The sequence below is a fragment of the Tympanuchus pallidicinctus genome, unplaced genomic scaffold (assembly GCF_026119805.1).
Source record: "Tympanuchus pallidicinctus isolate F22 unplaced genomic scaffold, pur_lepc_1.0 scaffold15, whole genome shotgun sequence".
Taxonomy (NCBI): Eukaryota; Metazoa; Chordata; class Aves; order Galliformes; family Phasianidae; genus Tympanuchus; species Tympanuchus pallidicinctus.
This window is the reverse complement of record NW_026294669.1, coordinates 22,375,461-22,400,474: the sequence shown is the minus strand read 5'-3', so window position 1 is coordinate 22,400,474 and position 25,014 is coordinate 22,375,461. Positions and strand designations below refer to the sequence as shown.

At 40.0% G+C, this 25,014-nt stretch overlaps 2 protein-coding genes across 5 annotated transcripts in view; both read left to right on the top strand.

Moving 5' to 3' along the window:
• Nucleotides 1-2,377, top strand: part of CWC22 (CWC22 spliceosome associated protein homolog) — a 72,040-nt gene extending 69,663 nt beyond the window's left edge. For all 4 annotated transcript variants that reach the window (XM_052675529.1, XM_052675526.1, XM_052675527.1 and 1 more), the window contains one exon: nucleotides 351-2,377. In XM_052675529.1, the coding sequence (XP_052531489.1) occupies nucleotides 351-1,006 (656 nt within the window). In that variant the 3' untranslated portion in view covers nucleotides 1,007-2,377. The remainder of the gene's footprint in view (nucleotides 1-350) is intronic.
• A 15,427-nt stretch (nucleotides 2,378-17,804) lies between these two features.
• ZNF385B (zinc finger protein 385B) overlaps nucleotides 17,805-25,014 on the top strand; it is a 154,647-nt gene continuing 147,437 nt past the window's right edge. The window contains exon 1 of the mRNA XM_052675540.1: nucleotides 17,805-18,171. The gene's annotated coding sequence lies outside the window, so the exon portion shown is untranslated. The remainder of the gene's footprint in view (nucleotides 18,172-25,014) is intronic.

Genomic DNA, 25,014 nt, shown 5'->3' with positions numbered 1-25,014 from the left:
CTGACAAATGCTGAAGCTTAGAGGAATAATGTAGCTGGGCTTCTTAGCTTACACTTCAAGGGAGAACTTTTCTTATTAAAATATGAGGCCTAAAATACAGCCAGACACTTAAAAATAGTCAGAAACTGCTCAGTTAAAAGAATGGGTGGATTTTATCCCATTGCATGAAATCCTTGGTTGAGGGGAGGGATACAAGCAAAGCTGATATTTTTGTAACCTCTGGCCAGATACATAACAGAAGTTGGAATGTTTTTCCATAGAAGTATTTCTTTATAACTCTTGGTGTACTTTAATAGATCAAATAGTTGATTAAAATAGAACCTTATTCCCATAATTTGTTGTAATTTCAGATGCTTCCAAAGCTAAAAGAAGGAGAACACAAAAGAAAAACAGAGAGTCTGAAAAAGCTTCCCGGAAAAAACAAGAAAGGAAAAGAAAATCGCTTGAGAAGAAAGTGGGAAGGAGGCGGCAAGAGGACATAAGTGATAGTGAGAGCAAGTCAGAAAGGAATCACCGAAACATGAGAGAAGCACACAGGAGGGATGACACATCAAAATATCAGTACAGAGATGAGTCTAATGGCAGAGACGATTACGAAGCACATAGGAGAGATGACATATCAAAATACCATCACAGGGATGAGTCTAATGGCAGAGATGATTACCATAGTGGAAGAGATAGGAACTATGAGAGAAGTAAGGATCTAGAAAATAAACACAGCAATTCAAAACTGAAGAAAGCAGAAAGAAGAGCTTCTTTTTCTGATGATGAAAGTTATAGGCATGGGAGCAGAGATAATGGACATCGGAGTAGAAAAAGAGAAAGATCTAGGTCTGGAGAGAGATCCTATAACAAGTCAAGTCCAAGGGAGGAAGAAGACGACCACCGATATAGAAATGGCTCAGAAAGACTTAGAGAGAAGTACAACCATTCCTCTGACCAGTACAGGGAATCCAGAAAATATGAGGATAGACGAGGGGAGAATTCCCCACACAGACGAAAATAATACCTAAACAGTTTGAAATAAATGGGCGTTTCTGAGCTGTTGAAACTGTATTTTAAAAAATGACTAAACTTTCTTTAAAAAAGATTTTGTACAAAGTGGTAGTTTGCATTTGTAAATTTTATCAGACTTTTTCAAATTTTCAGTACTGCTTTTTTTATAACTGTTGCTTTAAGTCTTTCTGTTAAATTCATCCTCTGGGAAGATGAAGTTGTTTATTTTGTGAATAAAACAGTTAAGATCTCAGTGAAATGGGTGTTTCTGTCACTTAATTACAAGTATTCATAACTTTATAGTATAAAACCGTTGGATTTTAACTTTGGCTTCAGTATCAAAGATACTGAAGCTAACGTAAGAATCTCAGATTATACTATAGATGATGCATGGGAAGGCTTTTTAAAAGGAATTACATCAGCATGAGCACTACATGCATTCTATAGTTACATATTCTTCCATCTTCATAAATGTGGAAGTAAGTTTGACCAAAATTTTTTAGGAAAACCTTTGTTTATTTTTTCAAGAGTTAAAAATTGGAAATGCAGTTTTGTTATTTTAAGTGTCACTTTTGAAAGTGTGTCAACTTGTTCTGTGTTACTTTTCACAATGTTTTTTAATGTTATAACATCCTAAGCTTGTGATCTACGCTTGTGATCTTACAGAGAGGAAGAAATGTTTTTGACTGAATCTGATTTAAAGTCATGTGTAGACTTCAGGTGTAGTTCTGAGGGAAATGTTTAAGGAATGTCTTTACTGCTATACTTTAAAAAAAAAAAAGTGAAACATAAGATTTCAAATCTTCTTCGCTTTGAATTGTGTGGCTCGAAATGCTCAAGCTTACTGGAAGCTAAGTTTTACCAAAAACAAAAAAACCCCAGCAATTGAAGATATGGAAGTAGTACTACCTAAGAGTAATTTGAAGCACTAGCTCAACATTCATTGTTTGACTTATAAATCAGAATCGTGGTTAAGATTAAATAAAAAAGACAAGTACAGAAAGTCTTTTGACATGAAATAGTAACGTGGCCATAGTCAGTAGAAAAGACAGGAATGACAGTAATGTGTAACTCAACTCTTAGTGCCATAAAACCATATTTTTCACTTTGCAAAATGAACATAATTTCTGAGCACATGAAAATATGCAGATTTCATTTATGCATTGTATTTCATTGCATGTAGAACGTTATAAAAATGCATTTGAGCTGTTTTGTAACAGAAAACAGAGCAATTCCTAAGGAACTAGACTAGTTTGGGGTAAATCTTGTCACAACATTTTTCTAAGAAAAATGATGCTTTGTATTTCTGTTCTGTGTTTAACAGAATTTATTTCTGCCAGTTTTCATGCACTTAAATGTTTTCAAAGATACTAACAGAAAATAAAGACACACCGCAGAGAAAGATGAAAGTTTAGTGGCACCATGAGGAATGTCTTATTTAAATTGTGATGTGGTTTTGTTTCTGTTCCCACTTCTCATTTTCCAAGGGAATTGTGCATTTTTGATATTTTTCTTTAATTCCTAGAAAAGTTAATTTGAAGTAATTCTTTTTAGAAAGATTAGTGCTAGTAATTATTGTCTGTTTCTTAGTTGTCTACTAACAGTATTAAAAATTACCTGTATTTCGTAATTGTTGTATTGTACAAGCTTAGCTAATTTATCAAGAGTAACCCTTTCTTTACTGTATTGTAGGTTTAATAGCATCAATTTTATGAAACTGTAGCTTTTGAGATATTCTGTACAAATTAAAAGGCTTGTTAATTACATCTGTAATAAATGGAGATGCCTTAAAACAAAGCATCGTTTGCTTAAAACAAACAAATTCATTTGATCTGAAACTGCTGATCAAGAAATGCCAACGTAAACAGCACTTCCAAATTGTTGTGTCGCTTTATACTAGCTAATAGAAATATTGTGCTCTCCAAGGGCAGGGAAAGGGAGAGAAGTGAGACTAGGACTTGAGCTGAGGTCTCGGCTGTGTGTACGGTTTCTTGGTGATTTTTATTCCCAGAAAGATTAACAGATGCTTAATAGAATGAACTATTAATAATAGACCTGATTTTTACGATAACTGCCGGCAGCCGTTCAGCGTTAGCAAAGCAGTAGCAGTCAGCAGTACTTGTAACACATGGCTGGAAGCAGGTGGGTGCCCAGAAGCAGGGCTGCTCTGCAGCAGACCAGGAGTGTCCCCGGCCCTGACCTTGGTCAGCACACGGAGCAAGTTCCCAGTTATTAGCAGGCTCGCTGCTTCCTGAGCCGGAGGCTCTGTGTGCATCCCAACAAGGCCTCACCCCAAATTGGCCTCATTCTTCAATGCTTTTGCAGGGAGAACTGCAGCACCCTGTAACAGGAATTGCAGTATTTACCTGTACAGTATGTGTGAAAGTAGGTCTCTTTCACAGCTTCTGCTTGATCACTTTTGTTTGATATCTTCTGATTTCTTCTATGAATAGCACTGTGCAATTGATTGCCATTTTGTTTGTGATTTTACAGACCTAATTCTGTATATTGTTCTTTCTTTTTTGGTAGTTTAAAATTTATCTGATTAATCTCTCTCCTTTTGAGACTGCTCCATAGTCACGATCATTTTTCCTGATATTTATTTGTTTGTTTGTTCATTTTAATTCTGTGTAGTATTCAAGATAAGGTGTTTTGGAAGTTAAGTAGTGATACAATAGCTTGGTTTTTTTTGAGTGTAGGAGTGATCTCGTTTGATTTCAGTCTATCAACTGCTGCAGAGTTGAATGATCCACTGTGGTGCTGGGGTTTCTTTAGCTAGCTGTAGCTATAGCATATGCACAGCAATGAATAAACTTGTGCCTGTAGCTGGTGCTGGAGCACTACATTGTGTTTTGAGCAGCAGTTCTGGCTGAAAGACTTCAACAACAGATCCTGTTGTATTCTTAACTCTTGTGCTCAGTTGTAATTTCTTGTTAGAAGCAGGATTGATTTAGCCTATCCATAGCTTTCTGTGAGTGCATGTGGTTATGGCTGTGCTATCAGCAGTCACCCAATGCCAGCACAGTGCCTGCTGGGCTGCCTGGGTAATGTGTGCAGAGCTGCTTCAGTCCTGCTGAGCTGCAGGGGAGGTCATAAGCACTCCTCACCCAGGGGAAGATGTTTTGTCAAAATATTTAGACAGTCTCATTATGTAAACTGCCACAGTACCATCTCTTAGTATGAGAGCAGTCAGATAAATTTAGGGCCAAAACCGTCTACTCATTTAGTTAATAGCCATTTAAAAAATATTTTAACTGTAGTTACTGAAATGACTTTAATTGATATTTAAGAATATTGCATCTTCAAACTGTATATAGTTCATTGCAGGCCTGCATGGAAATGTGAATTTGACTTCAGAAACATTTGTCTTATGGCATTGCTCATGTTAAGTTCCCAAATAGATTGCATGCATATTGAACGTTAGATTTAATTCTGAAAATTACTCATACTATTAATTAGATTTAGATGGTACATTATTTTTACTTATGAGTACGCTGTTAAATTACTGCAGCTTTAATGATGTGTCAACCTAACACAATAAGTGAGCTAGAGTGGGTTGGTTTTTAAGCCCAATTTAAGAGCCTCTACATCTTAGAATTTGCACCTTTTGATGACTATAAAGATGCTGGTTGATCTTCATTGATTGTTCTTAAACAGCTTTGAATTGGGAATGAATAAGGAAATGTGATCACCAGAAGGCTCATTGTCTTGGATAATCTAAAAAAGCAAGAATCTGTTATGTTAGCAAAGAGAATTGACTCCAGGTACTTAACACACACACAACGCAGACACTTGTCCTTCAATGTATTTTCAATTAGAGAAACTAGTATTTTTTTAAAAGGCTTTCTTAGTTAGTCAACATGTATATATACATTTTAAAGAAATCATGAAGTCAAAATGCAAAATCGGGGAGTATTTTAGTTAACAATGAATGACACACGTATTTTCCAGGTTAAAAGTGGCACGGGCAAAATACTGCTTTATATATTGGAAAAACAAGGGCACTTGAGAGGTCCTTTGCTTTTTATATTTAGTTTTCTTTTGTGTGTTTTCCTACAGCCAGTCTATAATTTGGCTGTTAGTGGAGTCAGGATTTTCTTTTCTTGTCTATTCCTTATGACTATCATCAAGCATTTTCTTCTTTAACAACAAAAAGGGGAGGAAGATGACAAATTAGAAACTTTCAGTGTCCTGGTAAACTATTTCGTTAAGTCGTAAACACAGAAGTCCATTGAGGGGAAAAAAAAATATAACCTGCCACATACTGATGCTATTTTTAAAGTTTGTTCCTGGTATGTTCTCTTTTTTTCCATTATGGTGTATAACAATGCTTGCACTGACTCTGGTTTCGGATCCTGCAGACAGCCTGCTTGTTCTCAACCCAGTTGGATGTGGGATGTTCACCCCACAGGGACCATGGCAGAGCATGAAGGCCATGGTCTGCCCAGTGTCACAGGGGGTCTTGACCACAGAGTGGATATATCCATGCAGCCTGCTCTCTGCCAGCTTGGGTGAGGACACAGTGGTGAGGACTTGGCTGGTGAGTGGTAACCTGCCTTCCAACTGGGAGCTTTCTGGATATTCTGCATCTTGTTTGGCAGGTGTGCAGACAAACTGAGGGGCTTCGTGGGAAGAAGGAGTGCTGAAGTAAGGACTACTTCAAGTGGGACCTGTGCTTTAATGACTGCTTCCTTCGTTCATCCTTCGTGCATCACCCTTCATGCATCCAAAAGGCTGGATGTCAGATCTGCAGGCAAACGTGCTCTGAGGAGATTCACAGGGCATCTTCTGTTGCTGCACACGGTGCTGTGAGACACAGCAATGCTTAAGAAATAGGAGTTGATCAATAATTGGAATGAGAAACTGAAAGTTAACAACTATTCCCCCAACAACAGTTGGGGAAAAAATGCCCCTTTGCAGCTTTGTTGCTTCCTGCAACAAAACCTTCTCTTCTCCACACCAGAAAGACCTTTGTTCTACCTCTTTGTGGAAGAGAGGTGGTGGCCAGCCTGGTTTGATCCCTGTTCCATTTGAAATGGCAACTCTTTGAGATGCCATCCAGAAGCTCCACACAGCCCACTGTTTGCTCCTCCATTGGTGTGACTGTGGCTATGGAAGAAAGTGCAGTGATCGGTCAGAAGCTGTGCCTGCTGCACTGAAGGCTGTGGTCATGGTATTCCTCGAGCTAAATCTAGCCCTGTGCACACCCAGTTGGTCTATTTCATTTTTGTAGAGCAATTATTTCCTCTCAATTCATTTTTAGCGCTCTGTTTGCAGAGAGGCAGACGCACTGGAAAACTGTTTTGGTTTTGTGCATATGCATGAATGCACACACCTGCATACAAAGCCTTCTATTTTCATTCCCTCTACAAGAGACTAAGATTAGTTTCTTGTAAAGTTAAGACAGGTGAAAGCAATGAATTTCAGCTATTTATGCTCTGTGGAATAATCTTCATTACTATGTTGTCTGAATAGCTCCCAAATAGTTTGCTTTTTTTCCATCCATACCCTGTTAAACAATACAAAATATTGATATTCTTAATGTTACAAAGTCTAAAAAAGAAAAAGCATTAGTTGCATTTTGATGCATTAGTTAATGATTTGTAGTGATGTATGGTGCAGTGTAATGCTGCAAAAGTGGAAAATTGTGTGTTTTTATAATGATAGGCAATTCCAAAGATGATACTACAGATATCAGCATTGTTGGTGTGCATTTTGGTGTCACATTCTGATTTTTATATATATATATATATATATATATATATATACAATTATACTTTCCTTTCCAGGATTATTTAAGTCTCAGTTCAACCAGAGCAGCCAGGAGGAGGCCAGCGGGTGGTGGTCCTGTGGTCTGTGAGCTGCGGTAAAGCACCGACTGCTCTCAGTGCTCAGAGCTCTAGGCATTCCTCACCGTGGGTGCGTGTATAATCAAAAGCTTTCTTCATTTCACAGCATTTATGGGAAGGCTTTATTTCCATAATTACAGTTTTACTGTAGTTTATGAAGAAAATGCAGCGTGAAGACCAATCATTTTGATGATCTGCAGATCAGTTGAAGGAGAGCAAGTTTCAAGGTTAGCTGCAGGGCAGCTGTCATCAGTCTGTGAAATTACCATTTTGAATGACAAGCTTAATTTGCACTTGAACCCTAGCATTGGCTTTCACTCCATCTTCTTCCTAATGACTCCGGGCTCCCAGTTCTGTTAAAACCATTATACTTTTTGTTTTACAGAAAGGGATTAAAGGGGAAAGGTAGGATGGCTTCCATTTCCAAAAGGCTCCTTTATTTTTTTTATGGGGGTGTGCTACAAACCAATATTATGAATTGGGTGTGAAATCTTCAGTTCATTATCAGTTAACACTGATGCCACAAATCTTGCAGACTGTTATTATGGAATCATCTACATCATTAAGAGAAAAAAAAAAAAAGCTGCCCTCTATTTTAACTGTATTGTTTTCATTTTCTTGGAGGCTTGTTACGAGATAGGGTAAGAAGTGCTCGTTTTCTTCTCCATATAATATTCATTATTGCCAGTGTCCTGCACTAAGTGCTGTTCTGTCATCTGTTCTGTAAACACTTTTTCATAGCTCCCCTTTGGAGGGACAGCCTTCACCACCTCCCACTGCTTTCATTCTTCTCTTTTTTTGCTGAGGTCTTTGTGATTCTGCAGCCAACAACTGGGCATCTCACTTGTTGGGACCATACTACTTCCTTCCAAAACGGTGGTGTATTTTCAGTGTTACTTGTTGCTTTTCCTTGGAGCAATCTGCATGCTTGTTGTTGCTAGTCACTGTGCTGTTGGCGAGAGACATTCATTGCTCTGGGACTGTTTCACTGTTAATCTTTTGCCATACAGAATGCTGAGCACATCTTTATGTGTTTCACATTCTAGCAGCATGTTTGGAAGCCATGCTTCATCTCTTTCTTCCCAAATGATTAGTTTCTTCAAGAAGATTTTAGTTTTGTTAGGAATTGGTTAGTTCATCTGCTGCCGGGCTTGTTGAAGCCTTCTCTAAAGTCTAGATTCATGATATTATTATTTGCAGGTCCCCTCCTATATCTTCTGGAGATTCTTACAGCTTAATTACAGATGAAATAATGTTTCAGGTTTTTTTAATTGTTAATGCATATTTATTGTGTTACTAAAAATTAGATTAATAATTCCTTTAAGATTTTTGGTACAATTTATACAACTGACAGCTTGAATTAGATGATTAAATAGTTTTGGAAAAGATGAAAACATTTATGAGGATTTGATTAAAGGATTTTAAACAAATTTTAGAAGACATTTAAAGGAAAGATTCTGCATGGATGTTTTCTTGTCCTGGCTTCAGGTGGACGCACTGCTTTGTTTGGAACTGCTTCAGAAATAGCTGGAGTTTAATTTGTTTCATCACAAAGATCAAAATAAGCAGTCAGAATATTTTATTTAATGATAACCTTCTTAAACCCTTGAGCTGACTAGTTCAATGGTGAGCAAACGTTTTAGAACCACTGTTCCTAAAGTAGGTGACAAAAGCAGGAGGAAGTGTGATCAATCCCTCTGAGTGTGTTAATTTGTTGCTATGCCTTGTGTTATTACACAAGCAGAGATGCAGTACAGGGAGCATATCACACCCAGAAAGACCAGAGCATGGCTAAAGGATAAATTTCTTTGGCTTGCTCACTACCTGCCTTTATTGGAAGGCACTTGATGGAGCCCTGCTCCATGCCCTCCAGCTGGATGGACAGACAGAAGGACAAGGCAAGAGGACAGGCAAACATCTGAGGGAAGCAGGAAACACATTTAGAACTCCAAGATAAAGGTGTTCCCCCTAAATTACAGCCTAATTTCAAGAGATAAGGGAGAAGATTAGCCAGAAGAGACTAGTTATTTCTTGCAGTAAGGCACAGAACAATGATTGATATCTTTCCCCAAACTTCTGCAGTTTAGGGAGGATGGGTAGGGAGATGTTAATAAATAGGAAGGGAGCACCTAGTGCTAGATTCACACACACACAGCCCACATGCTCATCAACTGGCAACAAGGGACAGACCCAGCCTCTGGCCACCCACGAGCCATGGCTGCCCATGGACGGGGCAAAGCAAGCAACCACAAAGGGCTCTTGAGAAAAATTAGTTACTTTTTCTTGCTGGTGTTAGCATTCATCATTCACTGCAAAGGCAGACAGAAGGCAGGCTTTTATGGCATGCTCTTCTCTGTACTGTCTGCTGTTGAGCAGATCTTAAGTTTCAAAAGGAATGAGTGAAGGTTCAGCAGTTTTATGTCACGGTAGGCTGTCAGTAGAGACAGCCATATCGTACATAGTCTCATTTGCTGACTTGAAACAGCCTGTCTGCTCTGTGCAGTTGCTAGATTGCCACGTGTTTCCAAAAGAGCCTATTTCCTGCACCTACTGGGAAAAGAAGTATGAAAAGTTGTCCCTAATGATCTAAAAATTGTAAGACAGAGGGACTTTGTGTAGGTGTAGCTAGGAGAACAGCATTCTATCTTCCTCTCAGTCTGAGCTGAGAATTCGTTCATTTCTACAGTTTGTTTCAAATAGGAATTTGTTACAAGCAAATGAGTCTACCTTGTATATTGCTTCTTTCCTAGTTGCACATGCTGTACAAATGTCAGAAACCGTATGCTCTTCATATATCTGGACTGTTTGTACACAGAAGGTTGTTTTTCATTTCTGTTGAGCTCTGCTGCAACTATGATTGCTGATGTCCTGATCAACTTAGTCATTCATTTCACTTTTACAATGAGAGGAAGAGGAGAAATGCATGTGAACCATCTGATAAAATAGCCTGTGAGTTAACAGCTTGTTGACCTGGAGTCATTCACATTCCATTCAATTTATTTCTTAGCATAATTATAAACGCTGATAAAATGTAATATATATTTGATAGTTGCGTAGGAAAAAAAACAATTGCCACTGTGCACTGAGGTATTCTCTTTACCTCATGGAAAGCAGAGTGTTAGTTTTCCCTTGGAGCTTCCTTCAAATGGGCAAGGCAGGAGCTCAGGGAAAATTATTCCCCCTTTCTGGCACAAGCAGTAAATCCGGTACTAAAATCTGTAGATCCTCTGTAGTAGGTCTTGAAAAGCCACCAGAGATCCCTCTGCTCCATCACTGCTCCTGGGACTGCTGCTGTGGTTCCTTCCAGCCTGTCTCTGGCTCACACACCACCCAGGAGACAGATTTGTTCTGCAGCCCCAGAGACTTCACGGCATAGAAACACCAGGATATTTTTTGCTGGCTGCGAGGCAGCACAGTGCCTGGCACATGCTACGTTCAATTCCCTGGGCCTGCCATGTCCTGCAGAGATCCCTGGCCATGGGATGGCTCAGCCCTTAGGCTGGGGCAGCGATGGGAAATTTATATCCCCATGGGAAGTTTCCCGGAGCGCTCACTGCTCCAGCCACTGTGCTGCACGGTGCTCAGGAGGCCCAGGACAAAACCAGGTGGAGCTTTTTTGCAACTGCAGTCCAAAAGCTTCCTTTCTAAGAGCTTGGTGCCCATTCTGCTTCTTCTTCTGACAGCTCTGAAGCTATGCTTTTTTGGGACACGTGAAGCCTCCCTCTTAAAGAAAAGAGATCTTACAGTAGAGCAGATTGTGCCACACACATGAGGCTCAGGGTGCTCCTTTGAGGTTACAGCCGATGTCAATTGGTTTGGTGGATTCTATTTTGGTGACTGCTCTGTTTTAGAACTGTGTAATCATATGGAGGCAGCTTTTGATCTTTTAGCATATAATTAAACTATCTATTGCTGTCTTTTTCTACAGAATGACTGAGTAAATGAATGAAAGAAAAATATGCTGGGGAAAAAAAAAAAAAAGCCCCCAAACAAAGAAAACCCTAACAACCCTATTTTCTCTGCTGGTTTACAAGCTCTGAGAAAATCAAATGTAGAACCAAACGTTGCTCGGATTTCTATTTTGTCAGAGTTAATCTCCTCCTAATGTCTTTATGTACAGGACCCATACAGACGTTCTAAGGAAAGATTCAGTATTTTAAAATTGTTATGGGACTTTCCAGGAAATAAAGTATTGTAGGGATATCATTTTATAAGTCTGTGTGGTTCTATGTTTAATAGGTAACTATTTAATTATACAGTGTATTTTTTAATGTACAATGTAATTACAAGGTTGTGTATTCAAATTAACTTTTAAAATGAAGAACTCGTCTAAGTTTTCCAAATTTATTGCATTGTAAAATTCAGCAATTGCAATATTAGTCTTTAATAAATAAGATAATGCAGTCTGAACACTGCATGAAATCCCTGTGCTTTTCCAAAATTCTATGTCCACATAATATCCATCCTTCCTACTGATTAATCAGAATTAACTTCCTGAGATTCAATTAAATACATGTACGCAGGCGGATAACCAATGAAAACGGTAAATCCAAATTATCTTTCCCTCCTTTTTAGCCATTTTCGTGCTATTCTTATAGCACAGGCATTCTCTTGCAGGTGCTCAAGTACTGTGCCCTGCATAGCGATCCGTGTGATTCATCCAGAGGCTCTGAAACATCCACTCCATTGATGCAATTTCCCATATTTCTGCTGAAATTAGCCAAGCACAGTTGCAGCTTGTCCTTTAAATGTTCTTATACCTGGTCTCCATTCACATTTTGTATAGATGAAACTATTTAACTTTTGGTAGAATACAATGAACTTATCTTTTGATAGAAAAATCAGAAGGGAGAGGAGATGAAGAAACCATTTTAATATGGAAACGAATTTCCACGTGAGAAAAAAGTCTCAATATGCACCCGCTTTGGTGGAGGAGAAAAAAAGCAACTAACAAAACAGCCTTCAAATACAACTTTTCAGGCATAAGATAGTGGCAAACAGTGTCCAATAACGCAGGCAATGCTGGTTCAAGTTTCTGATGTGGACCTTTGCATCATTAGATCTGATAGGTATGCATATAGGCTGGTATTGCAATATGTTGCACAGCCTTCCCATACTGTAGTAAGAATACCAGTGTAATGCACCAGATAGATATGTATTTTTCCATACACTGACTTTCATGGTGTGCTATACCAGTTTGGTTAGGTATTATCACTAGTTAGTAATATCGTGTGTGCTGCCAAACGGGCACCTGTAGGGCTGCTTGAGATACAGATAGAACTGCAATTAGAGCCAAATCCTGTTTGTGACACTAGAGAAATTTTTCCCATGGCTTCATTAGGAGTATTTCTGCTCCTGATTGGCATACCAAGATTTCATATCGAATAATATTAGTTTAAATATTTGCAGTCAGAGATGCAAGGCATTCTCCTAATGCTTTCTTGTATTCTCATCTTTCAGAGAATGGTCATCATAGAATGGCCTGGGTAGAAAAGGACCACAGTGATCATCTAGTTTCAACCCCCTGCTATGTGCAGGGTTGCCAACATCCAGACCAGGCTGTCCAGAGCCACATCCAGCTTAGCCTTGAATGCCTCCAGGGATGGGGCATCCCCAACCTCCTTGGTCAATCTGTTCCAGTGTGTCACCACCCTGGAACCACCACCCCAAGTGTGAAAAACTTTCTCCTAATATCTAACTTAAACTTTTAAATCTCATTTTAAATCTCCCCTGTCTCAGTTTAAAAAATGGTTCTGAAGCTGTTGTACATAAGGATCCTGTCACTCACCACCACGCTTATTTTATCCCAGACTAACTCTTCCAAAGAAAGCTCTGGCTATGTAGAGAATTAAAGATTACTCTCATCCTTGGTACGTATTTTTAATCCACAGCACAAGATAGAAGATAACTGGTTTCCCATGTGTTCTAAACCACCAGCATTTACAGTGGATTTTGTATCTCATAGTTTTCTATCTGAGGATAGTGACAAAATTATGCTACATGTGTTTGGCTTGTTGTCTGTCCTTGAAGAAGCAGATCTCTGAGAGATGAGACTGTACTTTAGCTGAAGAATGGTCTTTTCAGTTCAGTTCGTCTCAGAGTTATAGCTCACTGCATAATTTTTATATTAATAAAAAAATTCCAGAACATGACTATACGTGATTTTTCCTCCTTGATTGTGACAGTGACACCAAAGACAAACATAGTAACTCAAGTTCTTTTTCCACTATTATTCTCACAGTTCCTAATCTCCTACTTATATGCTGTGCAGATAGTATTCTTTTTAAAAACAGATGGGAGCTCAGGAGGTGTCTTCGATCTTTCACCTGTACTTCAAAAGAGAAAATGCAAAGCTCTTATTTGTAAATCCCTGGTGATTTTTAATGGAGGCTGCTTTAGGAACACTGAGGGAAAGAAATATTCTAATTGGTTTTGTTTTTCAGTTGAAGAACAGTTTGTTTCCATGTTAAATGAAGTAGTGAAAACAAATAGTATGCCATCTGGCTAGCCTACCTGGATACTTTACCAGGAGGTTTTCAGATGTTCCCTATGCTGGTTTTCAGCATCTTAAGTTCTATATTACTAATGTACTATATTATTAATGTACCTTCCTTATCTAGTTGTTCTTCCCTGTCTAGGAGTTAGCTTATTCCCTGAACTGAATTACAATTTGAAGCATCTGAAACTCTTGAATATGTTTTTCCTGGGTATTGTTGGAGTTATTTATTTTCCGAATTACAAACTCTCCATTGTTTCCAGCATTCATAGTAAATTGCTTATGCAGAGGAATAGGCTTCCATGCTATCTGTGAAGCTGATATTCTCCAGGGATGGGATAACACTGAATAGTCTTTATATGTATCAGTGAGACCTCATTCTCAGAACAGACTGTGACTGAAAGGAAGGCTTTAGCTGCTTTTACATTGCTATGGTAAGATGTCATATGCTTTTGTTTAGAACAGTGTTTTTTTTCTGCTCCAGTTTCTCATAGGAAGCACATACTGGAAAAGGATTTAACATGGCTGGGAAAGTAATGAATTACAGATGTGAATATTTCATTAAAACAAAATATGTAATACTGATTTGTGATTTTTATACTGTTTTTAACATAGAAAAAAACACAAATACTTGTTCACAAGTTATTTTGAAAAGCACTGTGACTATGTAAATGAAACCAGAATGTTTTGTGAAGAAGTGTTTATGGTTATCCTGACAACAGTTTGTCATCTATTATTGATATTGAATGTGCACAGCCAACCCTAAGGGTAGCTCGCAGACGTGACTTCCAAGGCACTCTGTAGACAGATAACAAACAATTTCTGGTGCCAAAAACCTTATGGTCAAAATCAGTATAATTTTACTCAACTTGCAACCAGGAAATAAGAGCAATATCATGGGAATTAACCAACCTGTCACATAGTACTAATGGCACAGTTATGCATGACTGAATGGTTTGAAGGCAATTAATGGAGTAAAATATAATCATATGCACAATTTCTCACATAAATTTAAAGAATGCAGATAAGTTAGAATCACCTTCCCCAGGCTAAATTCATCAGCCACTGAGTACTCTTGTATAGAGGGAACAGACATGAGTTGGAAAAGAGAACATCTTTGAGCAGCTAAGTGGACAGCTGGGATCCTTAAACACCAAGCATTTGGAAGTAGGTGGGGAAAATAAAGAGTACCAAAGAGTTAATAGCAAGTTGCAGAAAGCATCTCAGGTAACAAGGGGTCCATCAGATTTAAATGCAAGGTAGAAAAGAACAACATTTATAATTACCTTACTTGAAAAATAAAAATAGATTGGTGAGGAAGTAGCGAGATGGCTAACCAGCCATTTTATTTGTTTTTATAGGGGAGGCAGATGGAGATCTGACTAAATCTGGGATTGTATCCCCAGAGGCAGTAGCAGGGAAACTAGAAAATGTACAGGCATATAAGATATCTCATTATAAAACATCAGTGTCCCTTGGAGGAACCTAAACTCAATATATATACAACTGTGCTTTTTACAATTGAGTAAGAAAATCAATAAAGTTCCAAAAGTCTTAAATAAATACATACTTGATCAAGTGACTCAAAACAGCTTCACTGAAAACCAAATGATAGGGAAGTAAAGAATGACCTGCATGCCAATGGGAAAACTCTGTCTTTTGAAGCAAAGTTGTGAGAATTCAGTGGGGTCTTCCCAGGTATACAGAATCAGGTATTGCAGACTGTACTTCAGTTGTAAGAGGGGCTTTCTTGACCATATATTTTCCATGCAATGGTCATATTTTCACCTATGTTTTTATGAAACTTCAACTAAACATTACCTTTGAGGACCAAATAAATGAGGAAAATCTTCAGAAAAAAAATCAATTTTTTCACTATATGAAAGACATTGAGGCCCCAGAGAGTATCCAGAGAAGGGCAGTGAAGCTGATGAGGGGTCTGCAGCACGAGTCTTATGGGATGCATCTGAGGGAACTGGATTGTTTAGTCTGGAAGACACTCAGGAGAGACCCAATCACTTTACAATGACCTGAAAGGAACTTGTAGCGAGGTGGGTATTAAACTCTTCTTCTCAGGTAACTGGTGAAAAGACTAGAGGAAATGTCCTCCATTGCATCAGGGGAGGTTCAGGTTGGAAATTAGGAAAAACTTGTTTTCCAAAAGAGTGGTTAAGCATTGGAACAGACTGCCCATGGAGGTGGTTGAGTCACTGTCCCTGGAGGTGTTCAAGAAACATTCAGTGTGTTACTAAGGAACGTGGTTTAATGGGGAACATCAGGGGTAGGTGGAGAGTTGGACTAAATGATTTTAGAGATCTTTCCAACCTAAATTCTATAATCTTAAGGTGAAAAGCAAACACTTTTCCTTTAAGTTTATAATCAGATCTATGTGGCAAGAATGCTACTGCTACCTTTGAAGGGATAGAGAGCAAAGCAAATATCCACAGTTGCAGTCAGGACAGAATGAGTTTAGAGAGTCGAGGCCAATTACCCTGGGAAAGAAGACACGCTGAGGTAATCACTAAGAAACTTTTCCCATTATAAGAAGAGTTAGTAGTTACTGGAGGAGAAATACTGACCTGACTCTACCTGTGTTTCTCTGTTTCTACAGATGGTTTCCCAGTTTCTGAAGCCTCTTTAACTGAAATATTTCTCACATTGATAAGGTTATTGGAAGAAGCAGATAAAAGGAGCATTGGAAATGCTTGAATGTTTCTGCAGAAGAAGACCCATGGAACGTGCCTTGGAAGAATTTCTGCTTGATGTTTTTGCTCCTTTCACTTTATTGTTATTTCCATGTTGGCCTTAAGAGATGACCAAAGAGGCAAATCTCCATCTGCAGCATTAGGACACTAATTTCATATTTTGCAGAGACCATCAGTAATATAAAATCTACATTCATACCTGTTGTGGTTAGATGCAGCTTTTCTTCTAAACAAATGAGAATAAAATTTTTTGCACCTTAATTCTCGTAAAAAGTACAATGTTCAAGTGAAGGAAGGCTTTCTCACAAGGAAGGAAGGCTTCCTCACAATAAATAGGTTTTGACATATATAAAATAGATCAGTGTTTTGAGCTCACCTGTTGCCTTGTTTTTCCAGAGAAAAATTTCTTGGCCTATATCTCTTGCAGGGTAAGTCACACCATCACACTATGAGGGTTGCTCTAAGTCTTCCAGTAGTGACCTGTCCCCATAATCTGATTCAGGACAGTGTTGGCCTTTAATATTGTTATCTAATATTTAATATAATAGTTAAGCTTGACAGGAGATTTTTCCCAGCTCTTGGGATTTCTCCACTGATTTTGGGTTGCAAGCCTCCCTCAGAGGTTTGCTTACATGCACCATCCTGCACGAATCTAGTCCTCTCAGTGACAAACTCAAGTCAATTTGTTCTCAATAATTGATGAATTAAAAAAAAACTAAATGGAGTAAAGAGCAATGGTTTGTACAGTGGAAGGCTTAGATGAAATACTCTGTAAAGGCCCTTACAATTATGGGTTAAATGTTGGTGTTTCTGACAAGAATAGTTCAAAGGCAGAGCCAAGATACACTTTCACACAAACTGTTCTAAGCCATACACAATTATCTGTCTACTATTACATCTCCCTGTAGGAGGCTGATGGTTACCATTCACTGAAATGTCATTTAAAAAGATCATAAGTCTACTAAATGGAAATGCATTTGCTCTGAAGAATGTTGCGGTATTCACGCGGGTTCTTAAACATTTTCATCTTAACAGCTAGTATGATGGCCATTGTAGACCACCTTCCAATTTGAGATTGAATAACATCTCTATGGCAACCGCCACCACTGCTTACATAGAAAAATAATATTTCATGAACATAATATTCCTTGTTCGTTACAATAGGACTTAACAGCTGGATACGAAGAGAAAAATTCTGATTTTTTTTAAGCCTGATAGATTTGGAGCTTTTCAATTGTATTTTGGAAACTGTTACTCAAGACTACATCAAGTTTGTTTTGGAATGGACTAAAAGATAAACAAATATTGACATGCTGGATATTGCCAGTGTGCAGTCACACAGGACATTCCTTTGGTAGATCATCCTTGATGGATACTTTGTGTCTGACTTACCTGCACCAGCCGGCCTTCATCATTTCCCTGAGCTGAGTTACTGCAGGGGAGGGGTACACCAGTAGCTCCTCCACCAATGTCCCAGTGTGACCAGTTTGAGCGCTGGGTTCTTCCCATTATGTCATCCATCCTTCCACGAGGGCCTCAGACAAACTCAGAATGTCTGGGCAAACACACAAACAAAAGAAGCTGTTCTCAGCTTCCCTTTCTCACTGTAGGATGCATCAGAAAATGTTTCAAGGCCATCAGCTGTTTCAGGTTAGAGTTCAGATCTCTGCTCTGCGAGGAGTTTGTGGGAGGTAACGGACCAGAGGAAGGGCTATTTACTTCAGATTTCACGTTCTAACAGGACGGCTACTTCAAACTCGGAAAAATTCTTGAATTATGAAAGAGCCCATTGAACACAGGAGCACAAACAAAGTATGAGGCAATTCGGAACAGTATTAAGTGTTCTCCACGAGCTGAGAAAAGATCCTGCAAGCGGGTTTTCTCCAACCCACGCTCAACGTTTTTGTTTAGCAGAGGAATCAAGCACCGTAGACCCCCCCACCCTTTGGTCCGCCCGCACCTGAGCGGCTGAGGCGGGGCGGGCCGTCGGACGCATGCGCTGGGGCGGTGGCAGCGAGCGAACCGCAGGGGTCCGGAGGAGTTGGGACGCGTGCCCTCCCCTGAGGAAGAGCCGGACTGCCGCGCCCGCCGGCACCGCGCCGCTCGCCTAAAGCCGGCTGCCGAGGTAAGGGCTGGTGCGGCGGGGACCTTGCTCAATGTCACGGCGGGATGGGGACGGGGCTGCGCAGGTGAGGAGCGGCGGCGGGCCGGGTTTTCCCGCTCCTCCGCGGCGTCTCCCGCAACCGCGAGTCTGAGTGGGGAGAGCGCGAGGCGAGCCCTAAGTAGGTCAGCGCTGAGCGTATGGCCGTTCCGCGTCTCGGGGTGCGGGCTGTGCCGTTCCCGGGGCGGGACGGAGACCCGCTATCCTCGCTCGCGTAGCTCAGCGGGCATCGCCCAGGTTTCGGGGCAGGTGGATTTCTTTAGGGATGATGGAACTGACCTCTGTCAAGGAGCCGTCCCGGTGAGCTAGCGGCCGGCGCTGGCTCTGGGCAGCACAGGTGTCTCCGTCGCGAGCCCCGCGGTGCTGGTGGGCGCGCGCACAGCCGCGAGCGCCCTCGTGCCGGGGAAGCGGCAGAACTTTCCTGCCCACGCGGCAGTGCTGCGGGATGAGCGCCCCGCGGGGCTCAGTGTGGGCACGAGGTCTTCGCTTTGAGCACGAGCGGCGTGGGGAAGCTGGGATGAGAGGTAGTTCTAAAGCTCTGTGAAGTTGAAATACATCTTAAAAGTGAGCGTCTAACTGCAGCAAGCTGCTGCTTACTGGGAAAACGGTAGCAGAAATAGTATTGTTTGCATCCTCTTTGCTGCAGTATCAGTGATATCTTGCACAAGGTATAAAACCAGCCTTGTTACTGTCCAGAACCCGCACGTTCTCATGCCTGAATGCAACACGACACAGCAGTGCAGGAGCTGCACCGTAAGGCCACATGTAACGGTGCGAGCACGGACCTGAGGGCGGCTGGCTCGCGGGGTGTGAGCTCCGTTGTGCGGGGCAGCGCCGTGCGCCTCAGCGGGCGGCAGCCCCACCAGCAGCCGGCCGGCCTGCCTGGTGCGCGGGGACCGGCGAGGGGAGAGCGCTGCCTGTGTGCAGAGCTCAGCCGGCCTGGGAGGGGTTTGCCTGGGTTATGTTGCTTCTCCTTTCTCAAATGAGTTCTGTTGCTGTTCTCTCCCACTCATCAGGTCAGTGCGCTGCTTAGAGGGAGGTGGTTTGTTTTTTTTTCTGCTTTTTGAGTGCTAAGGTGTTTTTCCATGTCTGCGAATTCATTCTGAGCCCTTCTGGTGTTTGGGATCCTTGCATGGCTTTTCCATAACTCATGCCTTCTAGTGAGCAGGGTTTGGTGTGGTAGCTGCCAGGCAGACATGAAATGGAATTGTGAAATTGGTTACACAAACTTTTTTTTTTTTCTATTATTTGTTTAAATAATCCATGAAGTGGTAAGAAATTAAAAAGGAAACGATCTTCTTATGTGGTATCTTCATAAAGGTACCAAATTCCTGTGCTTTTCCCTGATGAGTAATATGAAGGATGCTTGCTTAAACTCAGAAGTGTTAACTAAACTGAGGCAGTATCAGGGGATTCTGTGATCTCACCTCCTTATACCTCGGCTGGAGCCATCCCAGCCCCTCTGTTCTGTGCTGGTCTCTGCCACCGGAGGCAATGGCTGTATCACACCTGCTCAGCCTGTCCTAAGTGACTTGTCTTAGCTGTTCCCATCTCATTCCCCTCTTGGATTTCTTCAGTGAATTTTTAATTGAGAGGATGTCTTCCTACTTGACTACGTTTGTTCAGGGATAACATGGCACAAGAGCAGGAAAAAGCCCTGCAGAGGATAATAATCTTTGAAAGGAGTGTATGCCTGTTAGCTAATTAGCTGGGAAGTCGTTAGATTTCAAACAGCAATGAGGGTTGCTGCATAAAACCTAACAGATGCTGAAGTGTCACTGCCGTCCTTGCTCTTCAGGTTATCACAAGGGACTGTGGTTCGTGAGTATTTGCTCTATGAATTTGAAAATCTATGAGATGAGGTGGTAGTATTGATTTAAAAATGAACATATGGAACAGCTGTGGCTGTCTCAAACCTTAAAATGTCTGTCAGGCTGTGCTGGGCTGTAACAAAAGTTGGGTGCAGTGTTTATTCTAGTGTGCTGAGATATGCTGCAAAGCTTAAATCATTTGTAGTTAATAGGAAGAAAAGACAATCACAGTTTGGATAGTTTACATTCTGAAGTTCTGTTATCAGTTTGTTTTAAAACCATCAGCATTCCTTCAGTGTTAACTTGTAGCAGACCAGAAGTTACAGAACTGAAATATTTCATTTCATTCAGAAAATGGTAGTACTTAATGTTTGTCAGCCATCGTGGTACAAAGAGGAAGCTCTTACCAGATGTGAGCCTGTATTGCCTCTGACACAGTGAAGGCAGAGGTAGGTGCCTAAGTGCTACAATATCTCAGTGGTTTTAAGGGAAATACACCCAAATCCAGACCACACAGGCATTGTGTTCCCTCAGGTTGGCAAATTCGCAGCAAGCTGAAGGAATTACAGGAACTTCACTCCTGTGTGATCCTAACATCCCACTAGCTGCATGGCTTGGTGGGTTTGCCCCAGGAACTCTGCTTGCCTAGCTCTACAGAGGCACTGCAGGAATTAGTCAAAGGACTATTTTCTATTCCAGTTTTGCTCACAAGTGTAAAATGCACAGATTCTCTTCAGAGATAAAACTCCTCTTTGTACTGCAGCTCCAGAAAGTGCATTTAATCTTTCTATGGGAAGTTGGTTTTCGTATTTTCTTAACAAATGAAAATGTTTTTTTAAAGCAAAATGCTTTTATATGCCTTCTTTTAAACACTTTGAAAAGTTATGCTGTAAAGATTTTAATTAATGTTTTTCATAAAATAATCTGTTTTCACTTTTTATGCAATGCGCAGAGCGAGTCAGGGAATTAAGTCAAAAATGAAGTCTGCATAGTGCAGTCATTTGACTGCATTCTACCTTGTTGGAGACAGTGCTGAAAAACAGTATCTAGTGTTCCAGTACAATTCTTGGCATCAGTGGCGTGTTGGTAAACTGCAGGATAACAAAGCACCGAGTGTTTTGTTTCAGTATAATGTGTTTTTAATGACAGGAGGTCAGGATCTTACTGTGCCTCTCCCAATCCTTCCAAAACCACTAAGAAAAAACCCAACCCTTTTTTGTTTTGCAATTCATCTCATTTGTTGAAGATAAGCTGATGTATTTCCATAGTGATGATTTGTTCCCATTAACCTCCACAGCTTTATTGTGTTTCCTTTACAGATGAGTGTTCTCATCAGATTGTCTGCAGTAATTCTTTTGAATATCTCTACATTGTGAAGTGTAGAATCGTCACATATATGTTGTGCATTCTACATGCAACTGTGATTTTTCTCACGTGTGAGCTAAAGCTGACATTGCTTTCTATAAACATATTAATTGATGTGTTAAAAATTCATTGGAGAACTTGATCTGCCAAGGCTTGTAAAAATAGAAGCCTTGTAAACCAATCTAATTGTATCAGTGCAGTTCCAATCCTTTTCTTATTGATACTGGCACCTTACTATTTTGCTACTGTTGCACTGCCAGGCAGATCTTTAAAGGGCAGGTGGTGCTACTGCACATCTAGTTCAATTGCACTGTTCATGTTATTGATGATTGCTTGGGTATGCTGGTAGGGGAACATCAGAAATGCCTAGTTCCTTGGGATTACTCTCTATCACTTTGTTTATTGGCAACAATGTTTTTAGTGTTAAAAATCTATAATGTGGGAATTTAAGGGGGAGAAGTAGCAAAAAAACAAACAAACAAACAAAAAAAAAAACTTTTGCTTCCTCTTGTACTTATTTAGACACCTAAAGTCCTTTTTGTTTTGTGTTTGTCTTTTCATTTACATAGCTTTCTTTGTTTAGGACTCATTTTATAGGCTTTAAAGTTGGTCTCAAACAGAGAGACTGCATAAGTAGTTTTCAATTTACAAATTGACATTGAATGCACATCCTTCTGTGGCAGAATGCAGGATATGCATAATTGCATCTCTTCATTCATGGTTCTCCAGACCTTTTCCAGGCTGTTTTGCTTGATGACGAGTGATGGGTTGTTGTGTTGGTGAAGATTTATTCTGGAGTACATTGGACAGTGTTTCATTACTCTTAGTTTCCTATTGGAGATTTATCTATTCGCTGCAGAGATGCCAAAATGAGAGGGCTTGGGGCATCCCATTTGAATATAGTAGACTATCAGGTCTCTTTAGTTCTACTGCAATTTGATAGAGCTTCAAAGATTAGTTAGTTTTTTTCTTCTCTCCTCATTTTGAATCACACTGTACTAATGCTGTTTCTCATACCATTGATCCTTAAACTATAATGTGATTTTTATGCAACTTGGCTTGCTTTTTCAGTGTTTGTTTCTATACAACTATCAGGTAGGAAAATGACTTTATTTTTCCAAGTCAGGGAAAGAAAATAACTTTGAGCATAGAAATTCATTACCAGAACTTATCCCTGAGAAGATGAGTTTGGTTAGGGTATGAAGTAAATGCTCTCAAACTGTGTGTACTCTGCCCTGGTCAGCAAGGCTTCTAAAGAAAGTATTAGAACCTCCTAATGGGATTTTATAATGGAAATGCTAATAGAAGCCAGCAGAAGAGTACCTGGTCTCTATCTTTGCGTGACTGCATATGACAAAGAAGAAAATTGCTTAATCTTGCTTCCTTTGGCTACCAGCTAATAATTGGATGGTGAATCTTTGACTTGGAATTGCAAATGTGTGTGCCTACATGCATGTCAGCTGTCTTTTAAAATGAAGTTATTTAATACATGTTACTAATTAAGAAAACCCCTTATAAATCAGTGTCAAAGCTTTACAGGTGAAGATTCTGCCTTTGTTTTTGCAGTCTCTTCTGCAGTGTGGGGGCACTCTGTGTCAGAGCTGGGTTTTGCTGAGGCTGGGGGCCTCTGCATTGTCAATGCCTTCTGATGTTTCACCTGCTTTCTTGCTAATCAGCAAAACAAGCATACCTTTATTGTACCTATAACAGACATCACTGGTGCAGCATAGAACTTGTAAAGTTAACTACTGGAAAATTAGGAAGCATGAGAAATGTTGTCTGTGTGCCTGTTGCATACAACCGTGAATCATTTTTGCTTTCTTTCTGTGGGACTTCCACCAGGCTGTGTTAACAGGATAAGTAATGCAGGATTAGTGATATTAAAAAAATAAAAAATAAAAAAATTTGCAATGCTTCTGTGAGGGGGCCTTCTCCCCGAGTAGATGAGGAGCTAACACAGGAAGGTCAGCAGCAGTGTCAGATGCTCAGCTGGGGAGTTATGAGAGCTGCTATGCCAATGCTCAGAGTGATGCAGTGTATTTGTGGCAGTGCTTGTGTTGCCTTGCATTATAGTGTGAGTGCTCAGCGTGTCTGTAAACTAGAGCTCTGTTATCAAGCTGGGCTCCCAGGAAAGACATGCACAATTAGTGATGGAGGAAGGCTTGACTTCAGTGACTTGCTTAGCGTTGCTAGCAGCTCTGTGAAAGAGGTCTCTGTGTAAGAGAGTCTTGATTCCTCTCCAGTTTGTGAGAAGAGGAAATATGATGTTGTAACTTAAAGAGCTCAGTATTCGTTATGAAGATGTATTCTTTATTTTATTTTTCAAAAGTGAACTTTAAAACCTCTAAATTCATTTCTAAGGAATAATTTTGGTAAGTCTTGTGTCATTTCTAAGCACTTTTCAAATGTTTAGATACAGAGCATAGCTTCTGGAGGTTATGAAATGGCTGGAGCAAGGGAGAAATGAACTTCATACTACCGTATTAGAACATAAGAGGTGAGGCTTGATGAGCTTTATCTGATTCTTGTATTTTTTTTGCTGGTATTTACTCGGATGTGATCAGATCCTATTCTAGAAAACTTCAGCATGTTCTTATGTTCTTTTAGACACTATGTACCTTTCAAAAGCAATAGAATCATATTATAGATATAAGGTTTGGGGCAGCTGAAGTGGAACGATGGCCCTCCCAGTCCTATAAGTAATGCAGAAGAATATGAATTGCTTTAGTATGAGTAGAGATGTTTGGTGCTATTGTCCTGTTCTATATTGTACTCAGCTGCTCCAAATTAATGCTTTTGGAAACACATGACTTTTTTTTTTTAGATAGAAATCTCTTCTCACAGAAGTACCTGAGACTACTATAGCTTTACTAGTCTGGCTGGAGCAAATCTGATGTGAGACCTCTTCACTGCAGGCAGGTGGCAGATTCTTTTGAGAAAGTGATATTCTTAAAAGGCTGTACAACAGCCACCCCCACTGGGAATTTCTTTCTCTTTCAACAAGATTTGAGGAAACATTTCAAATCAAATTCTGCTGTCTCTCCTCAGCATGTAGGTTAGTCTCTCCAAGCCAAGAGTAGTGCAAAAATAGCTTAAGAAACCAGAAAATGGAGCTTTAGGAACTTCAGCAAACATCAAAGACAGTTGTGCTGATGATCAGAAATAACAAACATTGACAGAACTAATGTCATAATTTGATTATATTGTCAACGCTGTTGTAATACCATATGTTAACTCTGTAAATGTGATGGCTCCCAACTCTTTTGTAATTACAATTCATTGCCTAAGTCATACAGGATTGGAAGGAAGAGCAAGGCATGCAAAGCAGGAATGCTGTAATGCTTCTTTTAACCCTTTCAGTTCACACTTGCCAAAATTTCTGCACGTGACTTAGTGGAGCTTTGTTTTTGTAGCATAAAAGCATGAAAAACCTTTGCCCTTAGAGGAACCCTGTGGGTCTCTTATGTTATTTCTAGTTCTTAATGGCTTTTCATCTTTCTTTCCTAACTCTAAATCAGAATATTGATCAAGTTTCTGTGCAGTAGTTTTGTGAGAAAAGATTTGAATTTCTTTACAATTCATGTGGGCATCTAAGTCTTGACAGGGACAAGAAAACTTCTCCCTTGTTCAG